The sequence below is a fragment of the Pan paniscus genome, chromosome 14, assembly GCF_029289425.2.
Source record: "Pan paniscus chromosome 14, NHGRI_mPanPan1-v2.0_pri, whole genome shotgun sequence".
Taxonomy (NCBI): domain Eukaryota; kingdom Metazoa; phylum Chordata; class Mammalia; order Primates; family Hominidae; genus Pan; species Pan paniscus.
In genome coordinates this window covers 50,943,794-50,968,501 of record NC_073263.2, presented here as the reverse complement: position 1 = coordinate 50,968,501, position 24,708 = coordinate 50,943,794, and the positions used below count along the sequence as shown (strand labels likewise).

At 37.8% G+C, this 24,708-nt stretch overlaps 1 protein-coding gene across 7 annotated transcripts in view; it reads right to left on the bottom strand.

Moving 5' to 3' along the window:
- The window catches only part of PHF11 (PHD finger protein 11), a 34,728-nt gene that overhangs the window by 1,416 nt on the left and 8,604 nt on the right, over nucleotides 1-24,708 (bottom strand). For 3 of the 7 annotated variants that reach the window (XM_003809822.6, XM_008962109.6, XM_055096785.2), the window contains exons 2-9: nucleotides 22,212-22,333; nucleotides 14,101-14,208; nucleotides 9,144-9,277; nucleotides 6,633-6,679; nucleotides 5,462-5,526; nucleotides 4,330-4,396; nucleotides 3,356-3,487; nucleotides 1,118-1,189 (exon numbers count right to left, since the gene is read on the bottom strand). In XM_003809822.6, coding sequence (XP_003809870.1) covers nucleotides 1,118-1,189; nucleotides 3,356-3,487; nucleotides 4,330-4,396; nucleotides 5,462-5,526; nucleotides 6,633-6,679; nucleotides 9,144-9,277; nucleotides 14,101-14,208; nucleotides 22,212-22,333 — 747 coding nt within the window. The remainder of the gene's footprint in view (nucleotides 1-1,117; nucleotides 1,190-3,355; nucleotides 3,488-4,329; nucleotides 4,397-5,461; nucleotides 5,527-6,632; nucleotides 6,680-9,143; nucleotides 9,278-14,100; nucleotides 14,209-22,211; nucleotides 22,334-24,708) is intronic. The other 4 variants (XM_008962115.6, XM_063595963.1, XM_063595962.1 and 1 more) reach the window with 2 other exon arrangements.

Below are 24,708 nucleotides of genomic sequence, written 5' to 3'. Positions count from 1 at the left end.
TTTTCAAAGTATTTTTCCTGCTGGTTATAAATGTAGTAAAAAATTCAAATAGAAATGTATAATATAGAAGCCAAAATGAGAAAGGTTGTGTATGTTGAGACAGGGATATGAACTAATGATTTCTTCACAGGGAAATCTTATTGTCTTCCTACCATATGCTGGAGAGACAGATACATCTGTGGAAATGCAGAGTGTGGAGGGCACTCACTCTGTTGTACAACTTCAGGGGGAGCCATCCACCAATGCTGTATGACTCTGTGCCCGGCCTGCCCAGCCGTGTGTGGCAGCCTTGATAGAGAAGTCAGACCAGACTCATAAACAAGTGGAGGTGTAGCCTGTCTTGAGGGCATCTTAATGCTGAAAGGAGGACTCACTCAATAAATGGTTGGTATTTAATAGGAAGGTTAAATCTCCCTCCTCCAAACCAAACGAGATTTTCTACTGCAAACATTTCTTGGCTATTCTTACTTGCTCATTTTTTGTTTGTTTGTTTTTGTTTTTTTTTTTTTCTGATGAACTTTAAATCAGTCGTAACCCTCCCTGATAAGAAATTAAATTAGATTTGAGGATTAATAGTGGGAGAATTAAAATTTTGACCTATCTCACCAAGTGAGAGGGAGGCAAGCAGAGGGATGGTTTATCATAGCCTCGCCACCCAAGAGCAGAGAAGCTGCAGGAAGCTTTACCAGCTCCTGCCTAGGCCACACACAGGCCAAAATATGCTCCAATTTTTGAATCAATTTTTTGTTGTCTCTACTTTTTTAATGAGTTTTTCTCATTATAAAAGTATTTGTGTGTATATAGAAAATCTGGAAAATATAGCAGTAAAAGAACAGACAAAAATCACTATATTCCAACTACCTACAACCAACTACTGTCTCCACCAGGTGCAGCTTTTGTCTGTGCACATGTACCTCGATATTTTTTTCCTGTGTGTGTGTGGGGGAGGTGGGGGTGGGGTGGGCGGGGTCATACTGTTTTTGTAATTGGCTTTTCTCATTTAAGAAAACAATGAACATTCTTCTAAAATATTTTTATCACCTGTATAGTATATTGTTTCAATATCGTGATAAATATTTCTCAACTGTGCTGCTCAGATGTTATATAACTCATATACCTGCTTGAAAATTTACAAATGTGTCTTCGAACAATCTACAGTCAAAAAGTGCACTCCCGATTTCTTCATAGTCTGGAGGGAGAGAAACATTTTCAATATTAAACAGTTTGTATAGGCAGAAACTCCTCCATTTATATATGTAATCCAAAACAGGGGAAAGGAAAGACAGCAGTCATGTGCCATGGAACTTGAATGTTAGATGGCAGCAGCAGCAGCAGCACTACAGGGAAGCTGTCAGAAATGTAATTCTTGGCATTTCTCTTTTTTTCTTTTCTTTTCTTTTTTTTTGAGACAGAATCTCACCCTGTTGCCCAGACTGGAGTGCAGTGGTGCGCTCTTGGCTCACTGCAACCTCTGCCTCCTGGGTTCAAGCGATTCTCATGTCTCAGCCTCCCAAGTAGTTGGGATTGCAGGCGCGCACCGCCACGCCCGGCTAATTTTTGTATTTTTAGTAGAGACAGGGTTTTGCCATGTTGGCCAGGCTGGTCTCGAACTGCTGACCTCAGATGATCCACTCACCTCGGGCTCCCAAAGTGCTGGGATTACAGGCGTGAGCCACCGCGCCTGGCCCCCAATTCTTGGTATTTGTACTGAATCAGAATCTCTGTGGGATAGGCCCAGCTATCTGTGTCCTCACCAGCCCTACAGGTGGTTCTCAGGCACACTGTTTGGGAAGTGCTTGGTCTAGAGGAAATAAATGAATAAAATAGTATAATAAATGAGCTTTTGGAAATGCTTACTATTTATTTCACTTTTTGGTTTTGCCCTATAGAAAATAATCCCATTCAAATAAACATTTTTTATATTGTTGCCTACAATATAAGCTGTCCAGCTTGTCCTTGTAAAATAACTATATTTATAATAGAGGTTTTAAACTCATGGGATATAAGTTATAAGAAAGCTAAGTAAGGCTGGGCACAGTGACTCACACCTGTAATCCCCGCAATTTGGGAGGCCAAGGCGGGCAGATCACATGAGATCAGGAGTTCAAGACTAGCCTGGCCAACATGGTGAAACTCCATCTCTACTAAAAATACAAAAATTAGCCGAGTATGGTGGCACATGTCTGTAATCTTAGCTACTCTGGAGACTAAGGCAAGAGAATCACTTAAACCCTGGAGGCAGAGGTTGCAATGAGCTGAGATCATGCCACTGCACTTCAGCCTGGGAGAGAGAGCGAGACTCTGCCTCAAAAACAAACAAACAAAAAGCTAAGTAGCTATATACCTGCACATATAAATGGAACTTTGACTTCCCAAAGAGCTCTTAAGAAAGAAACTTCTTTAACAAAGTACATCTTTAAACCAAACATCAGTCAAAACATTAAAATTCCTTCTTCTATACTTTAAAGTTTGAGTTAACCTTATTTAAAAAAGGACACTTGGCTTATTAAGGAATAGAATTTGATTCCAAAATCAAAACTGTAACATAACACTGTTCTCAGAGCTTAGCAACAGGAATGCAGGGCGGTGGCAGGGGAGCATATGTGACCGAATCAATCTCTGAATGGCACATTCTCTTAGTGGCCAACCTGTTAGACACCTCTGGAAAATGTACCACAACTCTCAGGGCATGAGGTTACTTTTGACTAAATTACTGAGTTTGTAAATTACCCACATCCTGTTGATTTATGAAGGATAGTAGATCTGGTCCAATTATTTTATTAAAGAATGAGGTAAAGGGCCAGGCACGGTGGCTCATGCCTGTAATCCAAGCACTTTGGGAGGCCGAGGTGGATGGATCACCTGAGGTCAGGAGTTCAAGACCAGCCTGGCCAACATGGTGAAACCTTGTCTCTACTAAAAATACAGAAAATTAGCCAGGCGTAGTGGCGTGTGCCTGAAATCCCAGCTACTCAGGAGGCTGAGACAGGAAAATCGCTTGAACTCGGGAGGCAGAGGCTGCAGTGAGGCAAGATCTCACCACTGCACTCTAGCCTGGGCAACAAGGGCGAAACTCCGTCTTAAAAAAAAAAAAAGAATGAGGTAAAGGTAAAGAATGACAAGCTGGACAGCTTATATTGTAGGCAACAATATAAAAAATGTTTATTTGAATGGGATTATTTTCTATAGGGCAAAACCAAAAAGTGAAATAAATAGTAAGCATTTCCAAAAGCTCATAGAAGAAAAAAGTAGTATAGGAAGAAAATGGGCCTTTTTTTTTTCTTGGGTTTGTTTTGTTTTAAATCTAGGTCTGGGAGAAGTCTCTATACTTAGAAATATTGCTCTTCATCAGTACCTGATTCTGAAGTAGTCTCATCCATGAGTTTTTCTGGAATTGAATGAACTTTGTCTAATATTTCTTCAAGTAAGTAAGTAAGAAGTCCTGCTTCCTTGCATTTCTTAAGAAAAGGAGCTTTCACAGTTGCATCTAAGAATAAGACAAACATTTGAGAAGGAAATAGTCTTAGGGCAGCTAATCATAAATTACTTTATGCTTATTTCTTCAGACCTTGCCTAGTGGTGGATGCACATACTTAGTAAAATAATACAGCACCTTCACCCTTTTTATTAATTATAATTTTATCATACCTCATTTTTTTGGCCAGCTGAAACAATGAATAAAATGTTACAAAAAGTAAAAATGAAAATTTCTCTGCTTACAATAACTATATGAATTAAGAGGCTTTTTTAAACATATAAAACTGTAATTTTTTAAATTTCAATACCTTTTGGGGAACAGGTGGTTTCAGGTTACATGGATAAGTTCTTCAGTGGTGATTTCTGAGATGTTGGTGCACCTGTCACCTGAGCAGTGTACACTGTACCCGATATGTAGTTGAATTAAGAGGATTTTTAAAAATGACCCTTAAGTCTTTGACATAACAGCCCCTGTCACTTCTTGTCACAGTTTGTATGTGTTGTTAGTGGAATGTCTATTTCTTTAAAGAACAGAGAACTACAGTTACAGGGGTCACAGTGTGAGGGGTGACACATTGCTGGATTCTGAGCTCAGGCAAGCCTGTCTGTGTCTTTATTAATAGAAGTCTATCTTTTCTTAATACTGAATGCAATGGACCATTCCAACCTAAGTTATCTTGATATGCTGGGATTACAATAGAGTGGACAGTTGCGATAAAGATTTATACTCATTAATTACCACAAGCCTAGAAGAATAAAGATTTAGGCGGGATACCAAGTTTGAAACAGGTGGGTTGACATTTTTATAAGTATTGTAGGCCATATTTGTTACAGACAACACTTAGTGCAAACCTGTGTGTCTGCCATGCTCTTCTTTCACTTGTCTTATGAATGTATTACATTTCATTGTTTCGGGTGGCTAGAAGGAGAGAAAATCAAGATTGCATTACATTGATTTTAATATTGCATAAAATGAAAACCAGTCTTTTGCTGTGCATAACTAAATGATACGCCTACAGTAAAAATCATGCCCTGGCTGGGCGCGGTGTCTCACGCCTGTAATCTCAGCACTTTGGGAGGGCGAGATGGGCAGATCACAAGGTCAGGAGTTCGAGACCAGCCTGGACAACAGGATGAAACCTTGTTGCTACTAAAAATACAAAAATTAGCCAGGCGTGGTGGTGCATGCCTGTAATCCCAGCTACTCAGGAGGCTGGGGCAGGAGAATCACTTGAATCCAGGAGGCAGAGGTTGCAGTGAGCTTAGATCACACCATTGCACTCCATCCTGGGTGACAGAGAGAGACTCTGTCTCAAAAAAAAAAAAAAGCCCCATATTCATATTTAGATGTAAACATCAAATATATTTTTGTTTTGTATTATAAAACATTAAGAGGTGTTTGACAAGCACCCCTTGTATAAACAGGAGGAGGTGAAGGTTGCTGGCTCATATGAATTTAGCTTATATGTGCTGATGTGTAAAAACTCAAATCCCCCAAATATTTTCATACATTTTACACATAATAATCCAGAAGTTTATAAGAGCTACAGATTTGGTCAGGTGTGGGTCATGCAGCTGGGAAATACTTGGCTCCATAAGGATGTTTGACTGCACCCTCTGCCCGTTTTAACTGTAAGCACCTGTGGGGTCAGATGCTCTCACTAGTTTGGTGCCAGGAAATTTATAGGAGCTCGGAGAATGTCACCTCCTGAAGGTTATGTGCTTGGAACTTCCAGCTTCATTTTCATGCTCATCTCATCATGATTCTATCATCTAGGAATTATCTAAGAGCTTCCCGACTATGGGATTCTTCCTAAAAAGGCAACCTCAGGAGCAGCCTTAGCTGAGAACACAAATGAAGAATGTTCTTCAAAGGCTCTCTGTTCGGACGATTTGGAAAGTACCTTTCACCTGACATTCAGACTGGTTTAAATAAGGACTCTGTATGAAGAAATGCAAAGCTATAAAAACTAAGTCAAATTACCTGTACATGATTGCCTGAGAGGGGTTTCTTCCTTCCTCTTTTTCTTTTCACTCCTGAAAATTTAGCTAAAAATATAAACCATTTAAAAATTGGAATCCATAAAGGAAAAGATTACTGTTTGACTACATGAAATATACAACTCATATGCCAAAAGTTTTTACAAAGTCAAAAGATATGGCAAACTTCAACTAAGTGTTTGCAGCACTTATGATAAAGGGTTAATTTTTTAAAAAGATATTATAAGTTTAATGCAAAACAGGTAAATAATTGAGTAGAAAAATTGGCACATGGGGAACTCTCTGGGGAGAGGGTTCATTGAATAGAAAAATGAACAAATTGGGTCATAGGAAAACAAATATAATTGGTGAAAAGATATGGGAATGCACTCAATTTCACTCATAAGAGAAGATATTCAAAGTAAAACAGACTAATAAAGATGAAGATATTTAATAGATGACATTTGCAAGGATTTGGTTAAGTGTGTATTGCTGGTGCTTTTCCCTGTCAATAAACACTGATTTAAAGAAGTATCTGTAATAGCATTTCCTGCTGAGTTAAAAGGGTAATGACTGAAAAATGATTGTAGAGGTGCTATTTGGAGAATGTTATCACCATAAAATGCAGTTGGCATGACGCAGAACGAAGTCTTCCAACGAGGTCCTGACTCCAGTTCACAGTGAACATTGCAGATGTAGTGCTGCTAAGACACTGCTGTTCACTCATGAATGAAAGTATACCCCATGACTCCAGTTAGCCAGGATCCAGTCTGCCTTAATTAGAACTGAAATGCTAACCATGCATCCTTAGGGAATTTTCACTCAGGGAAGGTGCAGCACTTTTAAAATTTTATCTACTGAAAATTCTTATGGAAGAGAAGCAGTCCCAAAAGTCAAGGCTTTTTCCCATGTCTTAGTTTGGTTCTGTGAGCGTAGGGAGAATGAAAGATACCAGGGAATGGTTCAAAGAGAATAGGTCTTGTTCATAAAGAAGAAAAAATTAGTCAGTCATATCACATAGTACACAAAGAAGTTGTCAATTTTCTAGATGTGTAAAATTTTAACTCAAACATTTGTATTTTAATTCAACGAGGCTAGAAAATTAGACTATTCCTTATGTTACATAAATGTTTACCTTTCTTTAAAACCCACAGTGCTAAATTTTAGAAACTTACCACTTTGAGCGATGATCGGGAATTGAGCATGTTGCTGGCAAAGCAGTCTGAAATATTTAATTTCAAAGAATTGTAAAATATTTTTATTTACAGGTTTCAAATATTATGTCTATTTTTGTGATTAAAAACGTACCAACCTACTTTTCATGACAGCGTCACACTAAAGTTTTTTTTTTGAAGCCCTGTGTAAAATTAGTGACCCACACTGAGTGCAGATGGAGACTCAGTTAGATGTCTTTTATGCCCTCAGGGACTTAGGAAGATGATTATGTTCTTTCAAGGAATGAGTACTGATGAAGTATTATGAACAATACTAGTTCATATACAGTGGTCAGTGAGATTTTACTGTATAAAGATACCTAAAGATCCACAATCTAAGACATGCAGATTTCCATCTGACTGTACAAGATTCTGCTGGTTTTCAACAATAAATAGCACAAAATTGCAAGCATTAATTTAAGGAAAAAGTCATTTTCGATGAAAACAGGTATTTGCCCCAGATCTTAGATTTGACCTACAAAGGGCCTAGAACTGATTAGTATCTTCCAAGAGAAAGCAGCAGCATAGCAGGCTATGATGAAGAAATAAAGTGAGGCCGGGCACGGTGGCTCATGCCTGTAATCCCAGCATTTTGGGAGGCCGAGGCGGGCAGATCACGAGGTCAAGAGATGGAGACCCTCCTGGCCAACATGGTGAAACCCCGTCTCTACTAAAAATACAAAAATTAGCTGGGCATGGTGGCACGTGCCTGTAGTCCCAGCTACTCAGGAGGCTGAGGCAGGAGAATCGCTTGAACCCAGGAGGCTGGAAGTTGCAGTGAGCTGAGATCGCACCATTGCAGTCCAGCCTGGGCCACAGAGCAAGACTCTGTCTTAAAACAAAACAAAAAAAAGAAATGAAGTGAATCGTTTTATAGAGCTGCTCAGGCCACTTTCTAACCTTTCCTCCTCCTCGGCACCCAGCTTCATCTCCCTTCCTCTTCAGATGGCGCTGACTCTCAGGAAGCAGTGGCCTCCTTGCCTAGGGGAATACCGTTTCTTCCCATCTTATACCAGTTCCCACCTCCTCCATGCAGTCTTCCCAGCAACACCCAAACAAAGTTAATCTCATCCCACTTTGATTCTGGTATCTCTGAGCACTTTCACTTCCCAAGTACTTAAATTTTTTCAAACATATAAAACAGTGTTCAAAATATCAGGATGAACCCCCATGTCCCCATCCATTCCACAGTGTCAACAATTCTCAACTCAAGGCCAAGCTCCTTTCATGTAACCCCTCCTGCTCTCATTATCCCATGTGCTTCTGTTTGCATTGACCCTTCTTCTGGCCTTGCCACCAGGTGATAACTTCTCTGAGGTTCAATCTATATTTTATTCTTTGTATCTCGTAGCACCTAGCAAGGTGCCTCATGTATGATAGGCATGAAGGTTTAAATTCAGTTTAAAAATGCGTAAAAATTCACCTGTTCCTTGATAAAACAATGCAAGAAGACTATTTTATTGAGTCCCTATTTGTTAGTTCTTCTAATGGGTGTGATCAGTATATTTTTTCAAACTTTAAGCTATAGCAGGGACATTCCTTTTCATTTGATCTTGTGTTTAAGGTCATTGTAAAGGTCATACTAAAACGAGCTCTTTGGTAAGGTAAATAATAAAAATGAAACTCTGAGACTATAACAACCTGTGAGTTTCTTAGTGAATCAAATATAAAAAGAAGTGCAGTACGAAATTTACATATTTACACATTTCATGTCTGATTAGCAACAAAATACTTGCGGAACTTGCTCGAAATCAGATTTAAAATTATTTAGCAAGCTTCTTTCAATGGTAGGCTTGCCCTCTTGTTTTAGAATATATAGTCCCCATACCTGAAGACAACAAGGTGGCAAAGAGCAAGGACTTGGAAGTCCTGCAGCCCAGCTCTGCCACCGACCAGCTGTGTAACCTGGGGACAAGTCACTGAGTGTCTCAAGGCCCCAGTTTCCTCCTCTGGAAAATGGAGATAATAGTATCTACCTCAGTTGACTATTATGAGGATTAAATGAGTTAACATTTGTAAAGCACTTAGAACTATGCCTGGCATAAAGCAAGTGGTTATTAAATAAATAAATAAAATAGTGCCTGGAACACTATGGGAAAATTAGGAATATATGCCCACTGGCAGGAAAAACATCAGCCTCTGAATGGAATTTTTAAAAATCATCTTACGAATGTAACATAGCTCACAAAAATCATATTTAAAAAAACATGCTGTCCTAACATTGATCTCATTATTCAAGATATTGTGACTAAAATAATATATATATATAGATAGATAGATAGATAGATAGATAGATATAGATTTTTCACTGAAATTCAAAATTCACACAACCCCTGTGCATCCCCCAAACTGGCTGTGTTCTCATTTGAAAACCATTTACATAAAACTAGTCCTCAAAGTCTCCTTGTCTTAATCCAACCATTCCTTATCCCAATCCCCCAAATGTGGTTTTAAAAATGTTTTATTAAATACTTATAAATTCCTCGAACTCCGTCAGACTGTGGAACTGCGTCGTCCTTCTTGGCACAGAAAAAGTGGTAATTCTTGTTACAGTTTTTTAAATCACATCCCACGGTGGCTCCTCTTTTATGACAAAATTTGCATTTCTACAGAAGAATAGATTTTACTGAGTAAGTACCTGTTTGTTGTTATTTGTTAAAATTCAAAGATATCATTAAATGTTATTTAAGTTCCAGAAGCCCTGCATTTTATCCTGGGCATCATCAGCAAGATTCCATCCCGTTACAAACATTAGGGTACAGTACTTATATTTGGCTGCTCATTTGGGAATTTCAGCGAAACCTCAGCTAACCGGAATGCTTGGACAGACAGTTTTGTAATGATCTGATTAAAAGCAGAAAAATGCTTTTTGTTTCAAAAAAACAGTCTCTGTCTTTTAAAAAGAATTTTCTAAAAAGCAGAGTGGGCAAACTTGTCCAGCTCCAGGCAAGGGGCCCCACTAGGGGGCCCTTTGAGACAGGCGAGATTGGTCGCTGGCTGTGCCACTGAGAGTGGTGTGATTTCTCTTTCGGACTCAGACCCTGCTGTGGGTGATAATATCTGTCTTACAGAGTTGCCATTGAGGATAATGTGAGATAAAGTAAGGGAATCTAGGTAGTAGGGCCAAAAATTTTAAAAAATTCTACAACTCTATTAACAGTTTTTTCTTGGTTCAATTTATTTGATCCCTGGCTTGTATTTATCTATCTGGTATTTTATATGTGACAGTGGTGTCATGATGGCTAGGCAGTGTGTGGCCACAGCAGCCTAACTGGTTTAGGGGAATCCAGCCAGGACCAAGGCTGATCAGCATGATACTCTGGCTGAATGACGTGGGGGCACAGTGAAATTGCCTTGCAGAACGGGAGGTCACTCACACCATAGCCCAGGGTCGGCACAAGCAAGCATAGAAACAGTTAAAGGAAATTCAAATATAGGCAAGAAATAAGGTTATGATAACGGTGGAAATTCAAATCAGAGCATACAAGAACGATCATTTAATTTGGGAGGAGGGTAACTGGCTATGTATATAGGAAAAAAATAAAGTTAGATCCCTACCTCACAATATACTCCTGAATAAGTTGTACATGGATTAAAGCTCGAACCAGATAACAGTGTTAAACAAAAAACTCTTAAAGATTAGGAAATATAGGAGAAAGAAAGAAAGCGTAGTATGGAGGCAAGGAAGGCTGTCTAAGGCAGGAAGAAAACCCAGAAGCCACAAATGAAAACTCTGACAGGCTGGGCATGGTGGCCCATGCCTGTAATCCTAGTACTTTGGGAGGCTGAGGCAGGAGGATTGCTTGAGCCCAGGAGTTCGAGACCAGCTTGAGCAACACAGTGAGACCTCATCTCTACAAAAAACTTTAAAAATCAGCTGGGCATAGTGGCACACTCCTGTAGTCCCAGCTATTTGGGAGGCTGAAGCCAGAAGATGGCTTGGGGCCAGGAAATCAAGGCTGCGGTAAGCTGTGATTGCACTCCAGCCTGGGCGACAGAGGGATAATCTGTTTCAAAAAAAAACGGACAGAACCTACTATACAAAAATTTTAAATTTCCATTTTATAGTGAGGGCATTCAAAATATTTAAAAGACAAGGAAAAGATTGAAAGAAGAATGTTTGTAGCATACTAGATAAAGTTTTAAGATTCTGATAACCTGCAGAAAAATGGTAACTGGCAAATTACAGAAGAAAAAATACAAATGGCTAATAAACATTTATTCACTTAAAAATACATGAGTATATAGTATTTATTTAGCATGCAGTAGCTATGATGTGGCAGGCATGGTTTTAGAATAAGGGAAAACAGTAGTGGACAAAGCAGAAAAGATGCCTGTCCACGTGAAGCTTACATTCTATTGGAGACAAGGTACAATGATCAAATAAAGCAAAGTTTAAAACGTCTCACAAAGTTATATACACATTATATCGAATTAAAATAGGGTGAAGTGACAGTGTCACTGGGTCCCTACTTCAGACTGGGCAGTTAGTAAAATGGGTCACCTCTAAGGAGGTGATATGGAAGCTGAGATCTGAATAATAGTAAGAGCTCCCAGATGCAAAAAGGAGGAGGAAAGACATTCTAAGCAGAGGGCCTTGGGTCTTGGCCGCAAGAATGAGCTTCCCCATTGGCAAGCTACAGCGAGGACAAGACAGATGGCCAGTGCTGTTGGAGCAGCGAAGTGGGCACAGGGAAGTCTCAGGATGATCAAAGGGGTAAGTAAGGGCTGGATCATGTGGGACTTACATGCTAGAGTAAGGAGTTGGGTTTTATCTTTCTGCACGGGGAACATAAACTGATTAACATTATTGAAAGATCACTCAGGCTGCTGGGCTGCTGCTGGGTGGAGAACTACAGGCTGGGGTAGGGATGGCAGGAGAGACAGTGGGGCGAGTGTCAGTACTCGCTTTAGAGAACAAGATGGGTGACTCCGCTATGGTGGATTACTGATGCTGAGAGAAGTGGGTGGATGAATGCAAGATGCATCTAGGAGTTCGTGCCCATGGGCTTGGTGTTGGGCTGGGAGGTTGACGAGGAAAAGAGAGTCCTTAGACTTCTGGCTTGGGCAAATGGATAATGATAGTGCTGTTTTTATGAGCAGATTTAGATGGAGAATGTGTTTGTGTGTGTGTGTGTGTGTGTGTGTATAGGAGATGGAACTGTACTTTTTTGGCCACTTTTCTCTGAAATGCTATTCGATGTCCATGTGGCTCTGTCAGATTGGTAGTCTGAATCCTAGGGAGGAGCCTGCTTGCTGAGGGCCCCTGCTGCTCACCCTCAAGGTACTTGCCCAGCTTACTGAAAATACCACAGCACTGGCCTGTCCCCACCCTGGGTGTGTGCCATGTATCTGCCCACATAGCCCAAGGGTTCCATAAATGCTGTGAGAGGGTAACTATTACCTCAGGTGACTTTCCTCTCTTCTCTCCTTTATCCTCCACTTCCAACCCATCCCAAAGCCTTCCCAGTAGGGAAGTCTGCATCCCAAGGTCTGCAGAAACCCTCAGGTACCTGCTTTCCCCCAAATATTATGCCTCCAATCAACTGCCCTCATTTCTCAGCCTGGGTCTCTTCATAACTGGATGGCTACTAGAATTTCACAGAGATTTCTTTAACTCTGTGTCTCCCCACTCAAATCCAATTAGTGAAGAGCAAAAAAATATTCCAGTTGAGGTCTGTCTGCTACTTTCTAATCAGTTCACCCATCTCATCACACCCAAAATCCTAGGGATGTGGCATTGTCAGCACTAATGATGTCAGCAGCCAGTCTTGCCAAGTATTAATTAGTAATAGCATAGACATTGAGAGCAGGATCCACACACTCTTTTTTTTTTTTTAATTTGAGACAGAGTCTCACTCTGTTGCCCAGGCTGGAGTACAGTGGTGTGATCACAGCTCACTGCAGCCTCGACTTTCCAGGCTCACCCAATCCTCCTACCTCAGCCTCCCAAGTAGCTGGGACTACAGGTATATGCCACTGTGTCGGGCTAATTTTTTTTCTTTTTTGGTAAAGACAGGGTCCCACTATATTGCCCAGGTTGGTCTCAAATTCCTGGGCTCAAGCAGTCCTCGACTGCCTTGGCTTCCCAAAGTGCTGGGATTAGAGGCATGCAGCACCATGCCCGGGCCACACACAGTCCATTTTTATGGCTTGCTTCAGGACCTACTACAGTATTGTGTACACTGCCTAAGATAGCATAATTTGCAGAATTCCATCTGGACTGTTGCCTTTCACCCTGAACTTTCCATTTCTTCGATTAAAATGGGCATCATTTTACCTATAGCTGGGAGTTTACCTAGAGCAATGTATGTAACACACCTACCACAGGATGCTGCTGATGCTGATGGCTTGCAAAGACTAACTATACGTTTGTCCCCGGTTATTAACCCTGTGGTTGTAGTCAGAATGTGAGGTGCTCACACTTGCTGTCCTGCTTGCTAAGATGTGAAGGGTCCTTGAGAGGATGTCGCTGCAATAAGCCCAGTGGAATGACTTCTCAGCATTTCTTCCTCCTTGAATAGCCCCCTTATGACCCATGGGGAGCTGACCCCTGATTAGTTATGGCCACCCCCAGCAGTTGGTGCAGAAAGAGGGGTGCAACCTAATGAAACTTTCAGAAGGGGACTTATTCCATGTGTATGGATGACCTTTGTCTTTCACTGGGTATGAACAAGAAAGCCTGATGCTTCAGTTGCTGCCTGCGGCCACCCTATGACCACAATGGGACCAGCTGATGTTGGGGACAGGAGGCCAGAGAGGAAGAACCTGGGCCCCTGATGACATTATCAAGCCACTCAATCAACCAACTTGGAAAGCAGGTGTTTTCTCTGATCAAGTGAAAAAGTAAGTATCCTCTTTGTAAAAGTCTGTTTGACTTGAGTTTTCTTCTACTTACAGCAAAAGCATTCTAACTCAGATCACTTTACTGGTGAAGTATATGGTAGTTTATTTTAAAATATTAAATGTTGGCCGGGCGTGGTGGCTCACACCTGTAATCCCAGCACTTTGGGAAGCCAAGGCGGGCAGATCACCTGAGGTCAGGAGTTCGCGACCAGCCTGGCCAACATGGTGAAACCCTGTCTCTACTAAAAATACAAAAATTTGCCGAGCATGGTGGCCCATGCCTGTAATCCTAGCTACTCGGGAGGCTGAGGCAGGAGAATCGCTTGAACCCAGGAGGCAGAGGTTGCAGTGAGCTGAGACCACGTCACTGCACTCTAGCCTGGGCAACAAGAGCAAAACTCCGTCTCAAAAAAAAAAAAAATTAAATGTTAAGTTGAATTGAGGTTTCCAATACAGTTCCTACTTCTTCCAGCTCTCCAAGATGCTTCTCTATCCCTGGTGTATCAGTCAAATAGACTCCTTTGGAATGCATTCCTTGAGGGTCTGTTCATCCAGTATAAGAAATAACATCATTTACACTTACCAACTTCCTTCCTCTCTGGATTTCTTTCTTTACTGATTCCACATCAAAACTTCTATCAGGATTAAGTGGATCCTGATCCTCACATTCCACAAGTCCTGAAGAATACAGCTGCAGATTGGAAAAAAAAATCCAGAGTATGCACAAAGTAATATTGAAAGCTACATGTCAGAAAATCATACCAAAAGTGGAAAATCAAACCAGGAGTGGGAAATGGACTGGGGGTAAAACAGTGGCAACTTTGGGGGTGGATGAGCAGACCATAAGCCATCCCATTTCTCTGGGAATGACCCTGGTTTCCGGGCATGTTTTATACTTTGTAATCCTGACCTCTAATAACTCATTGACCTGGGTGGAACCCTGATGCCAAGCTGGGTCAGTCTGATCCCCTATCCTAAAAGTGTGGAATGGGCTTTGAGCAATAGCTGAAGCCACGTGGTTAGAGCAAGTCAGTCTGCAAAGAAAGAAAAACAAGGGCTAGAAAGAGGACATTCTAGGTTCCCAATGGCTTTCTAGCTGTTTCTTACACCCACCTGCATGCCTGCCTTTAGGAAACATGAAATGCCCCCAAAACCTTATCATAAACCCTCTTTTATGTTTAGGCTGGCTCAAGTCTCTATGTGCTACTTGAAACCAGAAGACTCCAAATCTGAATTGAAGATCAATGTTTCACATATTACACTCAAATAACAAAAGGGCATGAGAAACATAAGAGTAAATTTTGGTGACATTGGCATAGGCGAAGATTTCTTATAAAAATCAGAAAGCATAAAGAAAAAGTAAGTTGGATTCCATCAAAATAAAAATTGTCTTTGAAAGACATTGCTAAGAAAACAAAGAGGCAAGCCAGAGACTGGGAGAAAATATTCACAATACATATCTCTGACAAAAGACTTGTATCCAGATTTTAGAAAACACTTACAACTCAATAATAAGACAATTCAATTAAAAGTGGGCACAAAATTTGAATAGACACTTCATGAAAGAAGGTTTATGAATGGCAAATGAGCACATGAGAAGATGCTCAATATCATTAACCCTTAGGCACATTAAAGCCATAGTGAGATGCAATATATATCTACTAGACTGCCTAAAATAACAAGACCCAGTGTTGATGAGGATGTGGAGCAAATGAAATTCTTACATATTATTGGTAGAAATGTAAAATAATGCAATCACTTTTAAGGTTAAACATACACTAACTTTATGACTCAGTAATTCTACTTCTAGCTATTTACCCAAGACAAACATAACCAAACAAGGAGACTGAGTGCCCCAAATTAAGGGTAAATAAATAAAATTGTCCTTATTTAAAGATGAGGATTGTCCACATACAATATATCCAGGTAAATCTAGAGACTTTTTAGAACTAATAAGACTTTGGTAAGGTTGCTGGATGAGATCAACAAATAAAAATCAATAGTGTTCATATATACTGATAATAGCTCATTTAAAAAGACTTTAGAAAAAAGTAACAAAACAAAACAAAAAACAAGCCCAGAATATGCCTAACCCCAAGTTCTATACCTCTACAGATAAAAATTACTGAATAGCCAGGTGCGGTGGCTCACGCCTGTAATCCCAGCACTTTGGGAGACCAAGGTAGGTGGATCACCTGAGGTCAGGAGTTCGAGACCAGTCAGGCCAACATGGTGAAACCCCATCTCTACTAAAAATACAAAAAATTAGCTGGGCATGGTGGCAGGTGCCTGTAATCCCAGCTACTCGCGAGGCTGAGGCAGGAGAACTGCTTGAACCTGTGAGGCGGAGGGTGCAGTGAGCCGAGATCGCGCCATCACACTCCAGCCTGGGCAAAAAAAGCGAAACTCCGTCTCAAAAAAAAAAAAAAAAAAAAGCCATTGAACAATTTTGAAATTATGAAAGGCCTAAATAAAGACACAGAGACTCATATACAGATGCTTATAGCTGATTTTTATCATAAGAGCTCCAAACTGGAAATAACACATGTCTACCAACAGATGAATGAATAAGCAAATTGTGATATATGCATACCAATTAAGTACTGTGAAGAATGATAAAGGAACAAGATACAGATACATGCAACATGGATGCATCTAAAACAGTATGCTGAGCAAAGGAAGTGACACAAAGGAGGACAACTATAGGATTCCTTTCATATGAAATCTGAGAAAAGATAAGACAAATCTACAGGGACTTGGGGTAGGAAGGAATTGATTGCACAGAACATTGAGGAAACCCTTTGGGGTAATGGAAATGTTTATATCTTGATGGTGGTAGTGGTTGCATGGGTCTCAACATGTCTCAAAACTTTCTGAATTGGACACTTAAAATGGGTACATTTGATTTTATGTAAATTATGCCAATAAAGTTAACTAAAAAATAGTAGCAAATCAACATCAACAGTATATTAGAATAAAAACATCATGATTGGGCTGGGAGCGGTAGCTCACGCCTCCAATCCCAACACTTTGGGAGGCTGAGACAGGAGAATCACTTGAGGCCAGGAGTTCGAGATGAGCCTGAGCAACATAGTGGGACCCCCATTTCTACAAAAAGATAAATAAAAAATTAGCTGGGTATGGCGGTACGTGCCTGTAGTCCAAGCTGAGGTGGGAGAATTGCTTAAGCCCAGGAATTCAAGGCTGCAGTGAGCTATGATTATGCCACTCCATTCCAGCCTGGGGAGACCTTGTCTCAAATAAATAAGTAAAAATAAAACATCACCATTAAATGGTGTTAATCTAAGAATGGTTTCACAGCAGAAAAAATATATAAGTAAAACACACATTACTAACAGAATAAAATGAAAAAACTTAAGACATGATAACCAAATGCAACCCATGAGCTAAAATCTTTTGTTATAAAAAATGTTATTAGGCCAGGTATGGTGGCTCACACCTGTAATTCCAGCATTTGGGAGGCTGAGATGGGAAGATTGCTTGAGCCCAGGGGTTGGACACCAACCTGGGCAACATGGCAAAACCCCATCTCTACAAAAAGTACAAAACATTAGCTGGGCACAGTGGCACATGCCTATAGTCCCAGCTACTCTGGAGGCTGAGGTGGGAGAATCACTTGAGCCCAGGAGGTCAAAGTTGCAGTGAGGCATGATGGTGCCACTGCACTCCAGCCCTGGGCAACAGAGTGAGACCTTGTCTCAAAAAAAAAGCACACACACACACACACACACACACGTTATTAGTACAACAGGTGAAACCTCAGTGGTTTGAGGAATAGACGGTAGTAGTATAACAAAATTTCCTGATTTTGACGTTTATATTGTTATAGTGTGAGAGAACGTCCTTGTGTATTAGTCAGTTCTCACACTGCTAATAAAGACATACGCAAGACTGGGTAATTTATAAAGAAAAAGAGGTTTAATGGACTCACAATTCCACATGGCTGGAGAGGCCTCACAATCACAGAAGAAGGTAAGGGGGAGCAAAGTCATGTTTTACATGGCAGCAGGCAAGAGAGATTTTTGGGGAACTCCTCTTTATAAAACCATCAGATTTCGTGAGATTTATTCACTATCACTATCATGTGAATGGCCTGGGAAAAACCTGCTCCCATGATTCACTTATCTCCACCTGGCTCCACCCTTGACACGTGGGGATTATTACAATTCAAGGTGAGATTTGGGTGGGGACACAGCCAAAGCATATCACCTTATTTGTAGAAAATACATACTAAAGGCTAGGCACAGTGACTCATGCCTGTAATCCCAGAACTTTGGGAGGCTGAGGTGGGTGGATCACGAGGTCAAGAGATCAAGACCATCTTGGCTAACACGTGAAACCCCATCTCTACCACAAATACAAAAAATTAGCTGGGCGTGGTGGCATGTGCCTGTAATCCCAGCTACTCGGGAGGCTGAGGCAGGAGAATCGCTTGAACCTGGGAAGTGGAGGTTGCAGTGAGCCAAGATCACACCATTGCACTCCAGCCTGGGGCGACAGAGCAAGACTCTGTCTCAAAAAAAAAAAAAAAAACATACTAAAGTATTCAGGATAGATTGCATATCATTTAATTTAAAATGGTTCTGACCAAAAAAAGTTCTTTGTACTGTATATGCAACTTTTCCATAAATTTGTAATTTAAAATAAACATCAAATTATGTATATAAAAAAGTGAAATAAAATAAAGCATTTAGCACTGCTTGTGGCCAGAGAGAGAAAAAGAACCCGGATCATTTCAATAGATGCAGAACAAGCATTTCGTAATATTCAATACGCTATAATTTTTAGCAAATTAGAGATAAAGGTAACTTCCTTATTTTAATTAAATGAAATCATTAAGAATGTAAAACATACACAAATTTAATGATAAGATTTTTGGAGCATCCCATTAATATCAGAAGCAAGACAGGGCTTCCAAATTTAATTGCTTGTAATCACCGCTATAATTGAATGTTCTGGAAAAACACAAGAAAAAGAGATTAAGAGTCCCCCGAATTAAAGGTAAGTAAATAAAACTGTTCTTATTTAAAGATGAGGATTGTCCACATACAATATATCCAGGTAAATCTAGAGAAGTTTTAGAACTAATAAGACTTTGGTAAGGTTGCTGGATGAGATCAACAAATAAAAATAAATAGTGTTTATATATACTGATAATAGTTCATTTAAAAAGCTTTTAGAAAAAAGTAACAAAACAAAACAAAACAAAACAAAAAACTTGCCCAGGAATATGCCCAACCCCAAGTTCTATAAGACTACAGATAAAAATTATTTAACAGTTTTGAAATTTATAAAAGACCTAAATAATTGGAGAGACAGACTCTGTTAATGGATGGGAAAAAAAAGACACATTCATATATTATAATATATAATATAGTAATATATTATATATTAATATATGAATATAGTAATATATGAATATAGTAATATATTATATATTAATATATGAATATAGTAATATATGAATATAGTAATATATTATATATTAATATATGAATATAGTAATATATGAATATAGTAATATATTATATATTAATATATGAATATAGTAATATATGAATATAGTAATATATATTAATATATGAATATAGTAATATATGAATATAGTAATATATATTAATATATGAATATAGTAATATATGAATATAGTAATATATTATATATTAATATATGAATATAGTAATATATGAATATAGTAATATATTATATATTAATATATGAATATAGTAATATATTATATATTAATATATGAATATAGTAATATATTATATATTAATATATGAATATAGTAATATACGAATATAGTAATATATTATATATTAATATATGAATATAGTAATATATGAATATAGTAATATATTATATATTAATATATGAATATAGTAATATATGAATATAGTAATATATTATATATTAATATATGAATATAGTAATATATGAATATAGTAATATATTATATATTAATATATGAATATAGTAATATATTATATATTAATATATGAATATAGTAATATATGAATATAGTAATATATTATATATTAATATATGAATATAGTAATATATTATATATTAATATATGAATATAGTAATATATGAATATAGTAATATATTATATAGTAATATATGAATATAGTAATATATTATATAGTAATATATGAATATAGTAATATATGAATATAGTAATATATTATATCTTAATATATGAATATAGTAATATATTATATATTAATATATGAATATAGTAATATATTATATATTAATATATGAATATAGTAATATATTATATATTAATATATGAATATAGTAATATATTATATATTAATATATGAATATAGTAATATATTATATATTAATATATGAATATAGTAATATATTATATATTAATATATGAATATAGTAATATATTATGTATTAATATATGAATACAGTAATATATGAATATAGTAATATATTATATATTAATATATAATATAGTAATATATTATATATTAATATATGAATATAGTAATATATGAATATAGTAATATATTATATATTAATATATGAATATAGTAATATATTATATATTAATATATGAATATAGTAATATATGACTATAGTAATATATTATATATTAATATATAATATAGTAATATATTATATATTAATATATAATATGAATATAGTAATATATTATATATTAATATATGAATATAGTAATATATGAATATAGTAATATATGAATATAGTAATATATTATATATTAATATATGAATATAGTAATATATGAATATAGTAATATATTATATATTAATATATGAATATAGTAATATATGAATATAGTAATATATGATATAGTGATATATGAATATAGTAATATATGAATATAGTAATATATTATATATTAATATATGAATATAGTAATATATATTAATATATGAATATAGTAATATATGAATATAGTAATATATAAAATACATATTATTTATATTTATATAATATATAATTAATATATTAATACATAACACATTAATATATTAATACATACTGCATTAATAATATATTAATACATACTGCATTAATAATATATTAATACATATAATATGCGAATGCATCTTTTTCCCATCCATTAACAGGTTCTGTCTCTCTAATTATTTATATTAATTATTTATAATATATTATAATATATGAATGTGTCTATTTTTTTCCCAAATTCATCTATAAATGCAATGCAATTCCAATCAAAATTCCAAAAGGTATTTTGGTCAAACATGAAAAGCTGATCCACAAATTCAAAGTGCCAAAATAAAAGCCAAGGCTAGTAATAAAGCCATAGTGCAGTCGTCCCTCAGTGTCTGCAGGGGATTGGTTCCAGGAACCCCCGAGGCTACCAAAATCCGTGAATGCTCAGTTCCCTTATTTAAAAAGCATAGCATTTTCGTATAACCTACACACATCCTCCTGTATACAGATGGTCCCCAACTTACAATGGTTCAACTTAACAGTTTTTTCTGACTTTACAATAGTGCATGCATTCAGTAGAAATAGTACTTCAAGTACCCATAAACCATTCTGTTTTTCACTTTCAATACAGTATTCAATAAATTTTATGAGATATTCAAGACTTTGTTATAAAACAGGCATTGCATTAGATGATGTGCCCAACTGTGGGCTAACGTAAGTGTCCTGAACATGTTTAAGGTGAGCTAGACTAAGCTATGATGTTTGGTAAGTTAGGTGTATTAAATGGTACAATCTCTTTGAAGAACAATTTGGCATATTTAGTCAAGTACAAAACACCCCATTCCTGTGCCTAACAATTCTGCTCTTAGCTGTATAGCCTAGACTAGGGAAATTCTCACATGAGAAGGAGACCTAGACAAGAATGTTCATGACGACTTGTTAGTCATAGAAAACAATACTGGAAAAACTAAATGCCCATTCACAGAACAGTTAATGGTAATATAGTCATGAAATCGAACATCATATTTAAAATGAAGGACTTAGAGCTATGTTTACCAACATGGATAAATCTCAGAATTCTGTAGACTTTGATAGAAATTATACCCGGGTAGAAGGTCTATCAGTGTCTGTTATATTTTAAATATTTCATTAAAATATCTATAAAGAAGCTTCTTCAGCACAATTCTTTCTCTTTGTGTATTTAACCACTTATAAATAAAATTACCAGTAATCATAGGTGATAAGTTCTGAAACAGTTCAAAGTCAGAAAAATATGCTCCCCAGGCCCGGGCACGGTGGCTCACACCTGTAATCCCAGCACTTTGGGAGGCCGAGGTGGGCAGATCACGAGGTCAGGAGATCGAGATCATCCTGGCTAACACGGTGAAACCCCATCTCTACTAAAAATACAAAAAAAATTAGCCTGGCATGGTGGCGGGTACCTGTAGTCCCAGCTACTCGGGAGGCTGAGGCAGGAGAATGGCGTGAACCCGGGAAGCGGAGCTTGCAGTGATTCAAGATTGCGCCACCACACTCCAGCCTGGGTGACAGGGTGAAACTCCGTCTCAAAAAAAAAAAAAAAAAAAAAAGAAATGCTCCCCAATCTTCACCTAAAAGCCCAAACCATGGCCAACTTGTTATTCTTTGTATCCAAAGTGTTGTTTATCTATTTTTGTGTGTCCTACACTAAAAGTACTCATGTACTTTGAAGTATGTTTTCAAGTAACTTACCAAACAATTCTCATGAGCAGCTATATTCTCTGATTGTGCAAAGTACAGGACATTATACTCGACATCTTTGGGGCAGAGTGCACATGTCCTTTTTTCCATCTTTTCTGCAACCTGAAAGACACCTATAAGTAATATCCCTGGTGAGAAATGGAAAAGTGGAATTTCTTGGTCTCACTAACTCCTCTTCCAGTCTTCAAGTGGAAGGCAGGGCACTTGTTTTTATGAGATAGTCTTAATTCCCAGAGAGACAAAATATTGGGGACCCAAGTGAAAAGGCTATTTATTTTTTATTTTTTACTATGCTAATAGAAGAAAAGAATTAATGAGTTCACTTCTAAATGCCTAATAATGAGGATAACTTCTTCTTTTTAAAATGTAGAGACAAGAGGCTTGTTCAGTTGACCAGGCTGGAGTGCAGTGGCTCACTGCAGCCTTGAACTCCCAACCTCAAGTGGTCCTCTCAAGTCACTGGGACTATAGGTGCATGCCACCAAAGCCAGCTAATTTTTTTTTTTTTTTTTTTAGAGACCAGGGTCTTGCTACCTTGCCAAGGCTGTTCTCAAGCTCCTGGCCTCAAGTGATCCTTCTGCCTTGGCATTTCCAAAGTGCTGGGATTACAGGCACGAGCTACTGTGCCTGGCCAAAATGAGGAAGACCTTTATTCAAGAAACATAACCAGGAATTTAAATACAGGCAAACCTCTCAAAACACTGCTTTGCCCATAGCAAGCTCTCAATAATAATCATTATCGTCATTACAAATGAAGAAGAAAACAATGGCATATTAAGAAATAGTGCTCTGGTTAATTATCTATTTAAAAAGTTAGAATCCTAATGCCATACTGTATTCAAAAATAAATTCTATGAGAATTAAAGACATAAATGAGCAATGTACTTTAAGTGTGCTTTAATTCAATATCATGATTAGTTAGGAAAGATACATGAAGGTAGGAAGTAGATTTTCTTTTTTTAAGGCAAAGAATGGAAAAAAGGAAAGAAATCTAAGGGAAGAAGAGGTAGGAAGAAAAGGCAAGAGGCAGAGAGAGGGAGAAGAAAGCCAGCTGTTGAGATCTCCACCCATGTGTCAGTAAGAGGCAAGGTTTTTGAACTGGTTATTTGCTATTTGGCCACAAGAATTCGTTTAAGATTTTTTTGCCCATTGCAATGTTCATCCTCTTACTTCCTTTGATTTTCTGTAGTAGAAAACAGCTTTTATTTATAATTTTCAAATTTTAGTTTTGAAAGAAAGATTTATTTTACCATTTAATGGGAAAAGTTTTCAATTTAGATGAGGTTAACTGCTTAAGTGATCCCTAAGTCTCTTCTGTTATCCAAATCTCTTCTCTGTCTCTTTAAGTTAGGTCTTTCATTTCACCAAGTCAGAAGGCTGCATTTGGAGCTAGCGTTTATTTCACATTCTGATCAGTTTCTTCTTTAATTTCTGTTTCTTGGATTTGGGTCCCACCTACCGGGGACACAAATTAACAGTCCCCAGCTTCCCACCAAGCAAGAAAAAAGGGTAAGATAGAGTGAAAACTGCTCAGACGGAATGAGCTAGCTGTTTTTTTCATTCATGTCTAACAACCAAAAATTTGGGAGTATCTTTTTTTTTTAGACAGAGTCTCGCTCTGTCACTCAGGTTGGAGTGCAGTGGCGCAATGATGGCTCACTGCAACCTCTGCCTCCAGGGCTCAAGTGATCCTCCCACCTCAGTCTCCCACCTCAGTAGCTGGGACCACAGATATAGGCCACCATGTCTGGCTAATTTTTGTATTTTTTTTTTTAGAGACGGGGGTCCCATTATGTTGCCCAGGCTGGTCTCAAACTCCTAGGCTCAAGATCAGCCTGCTTGGCCTCCCAAAGTGCTGAGATTACAAGTGTGAGCCACTGCACCCAGCCTGAGAGCATTTCTTGTGTTTGAGTCACTATGTTGTGCACTCTAGACCGATGCTGTCCAACAAGAAACATAAAACAAGACACAAATGTGAGCCACAGATATCACTGAAAACTTTCTAGGAGCCTCATTAAAAAAATCAAAAAGGAGGCTGGGCATAGTGGCTCACGCCTGTAATCCCAGAACTTCGGGAGGCTGAGGTGGGTGGATCACCTGAGGTCAGGAGTTCAAGACCAGCCTGGCCAACATGTCACTACTAAAAATACAAAAAAATTAGCCCAGTATGGTGGCACACACCTGTAATTCCAGCTACTCGGGAGGCTGAGGCACGAGAATTGCTTGCACCCAGGAGGCAGAGGCTGCAGTGAGCTGAAATTGTGCCACTGCACTCCAGCCTGGGCAACAGAGCGAGGCTCTGTCTCAAAAACGACACAAACAAACAAACAAACAAACAAACAAAAAACCCAAAAAAGAAACAGGTGAAGCTAATAATGTGCTTTATGCAACCAAATATGTCAAAGAACTTACATCCTTTCAACATTTAGTCAATATAAAAGTTATTCATTCCTTTGTACAGAGTCTTTGAAGTCCAGTGTGTATTCTG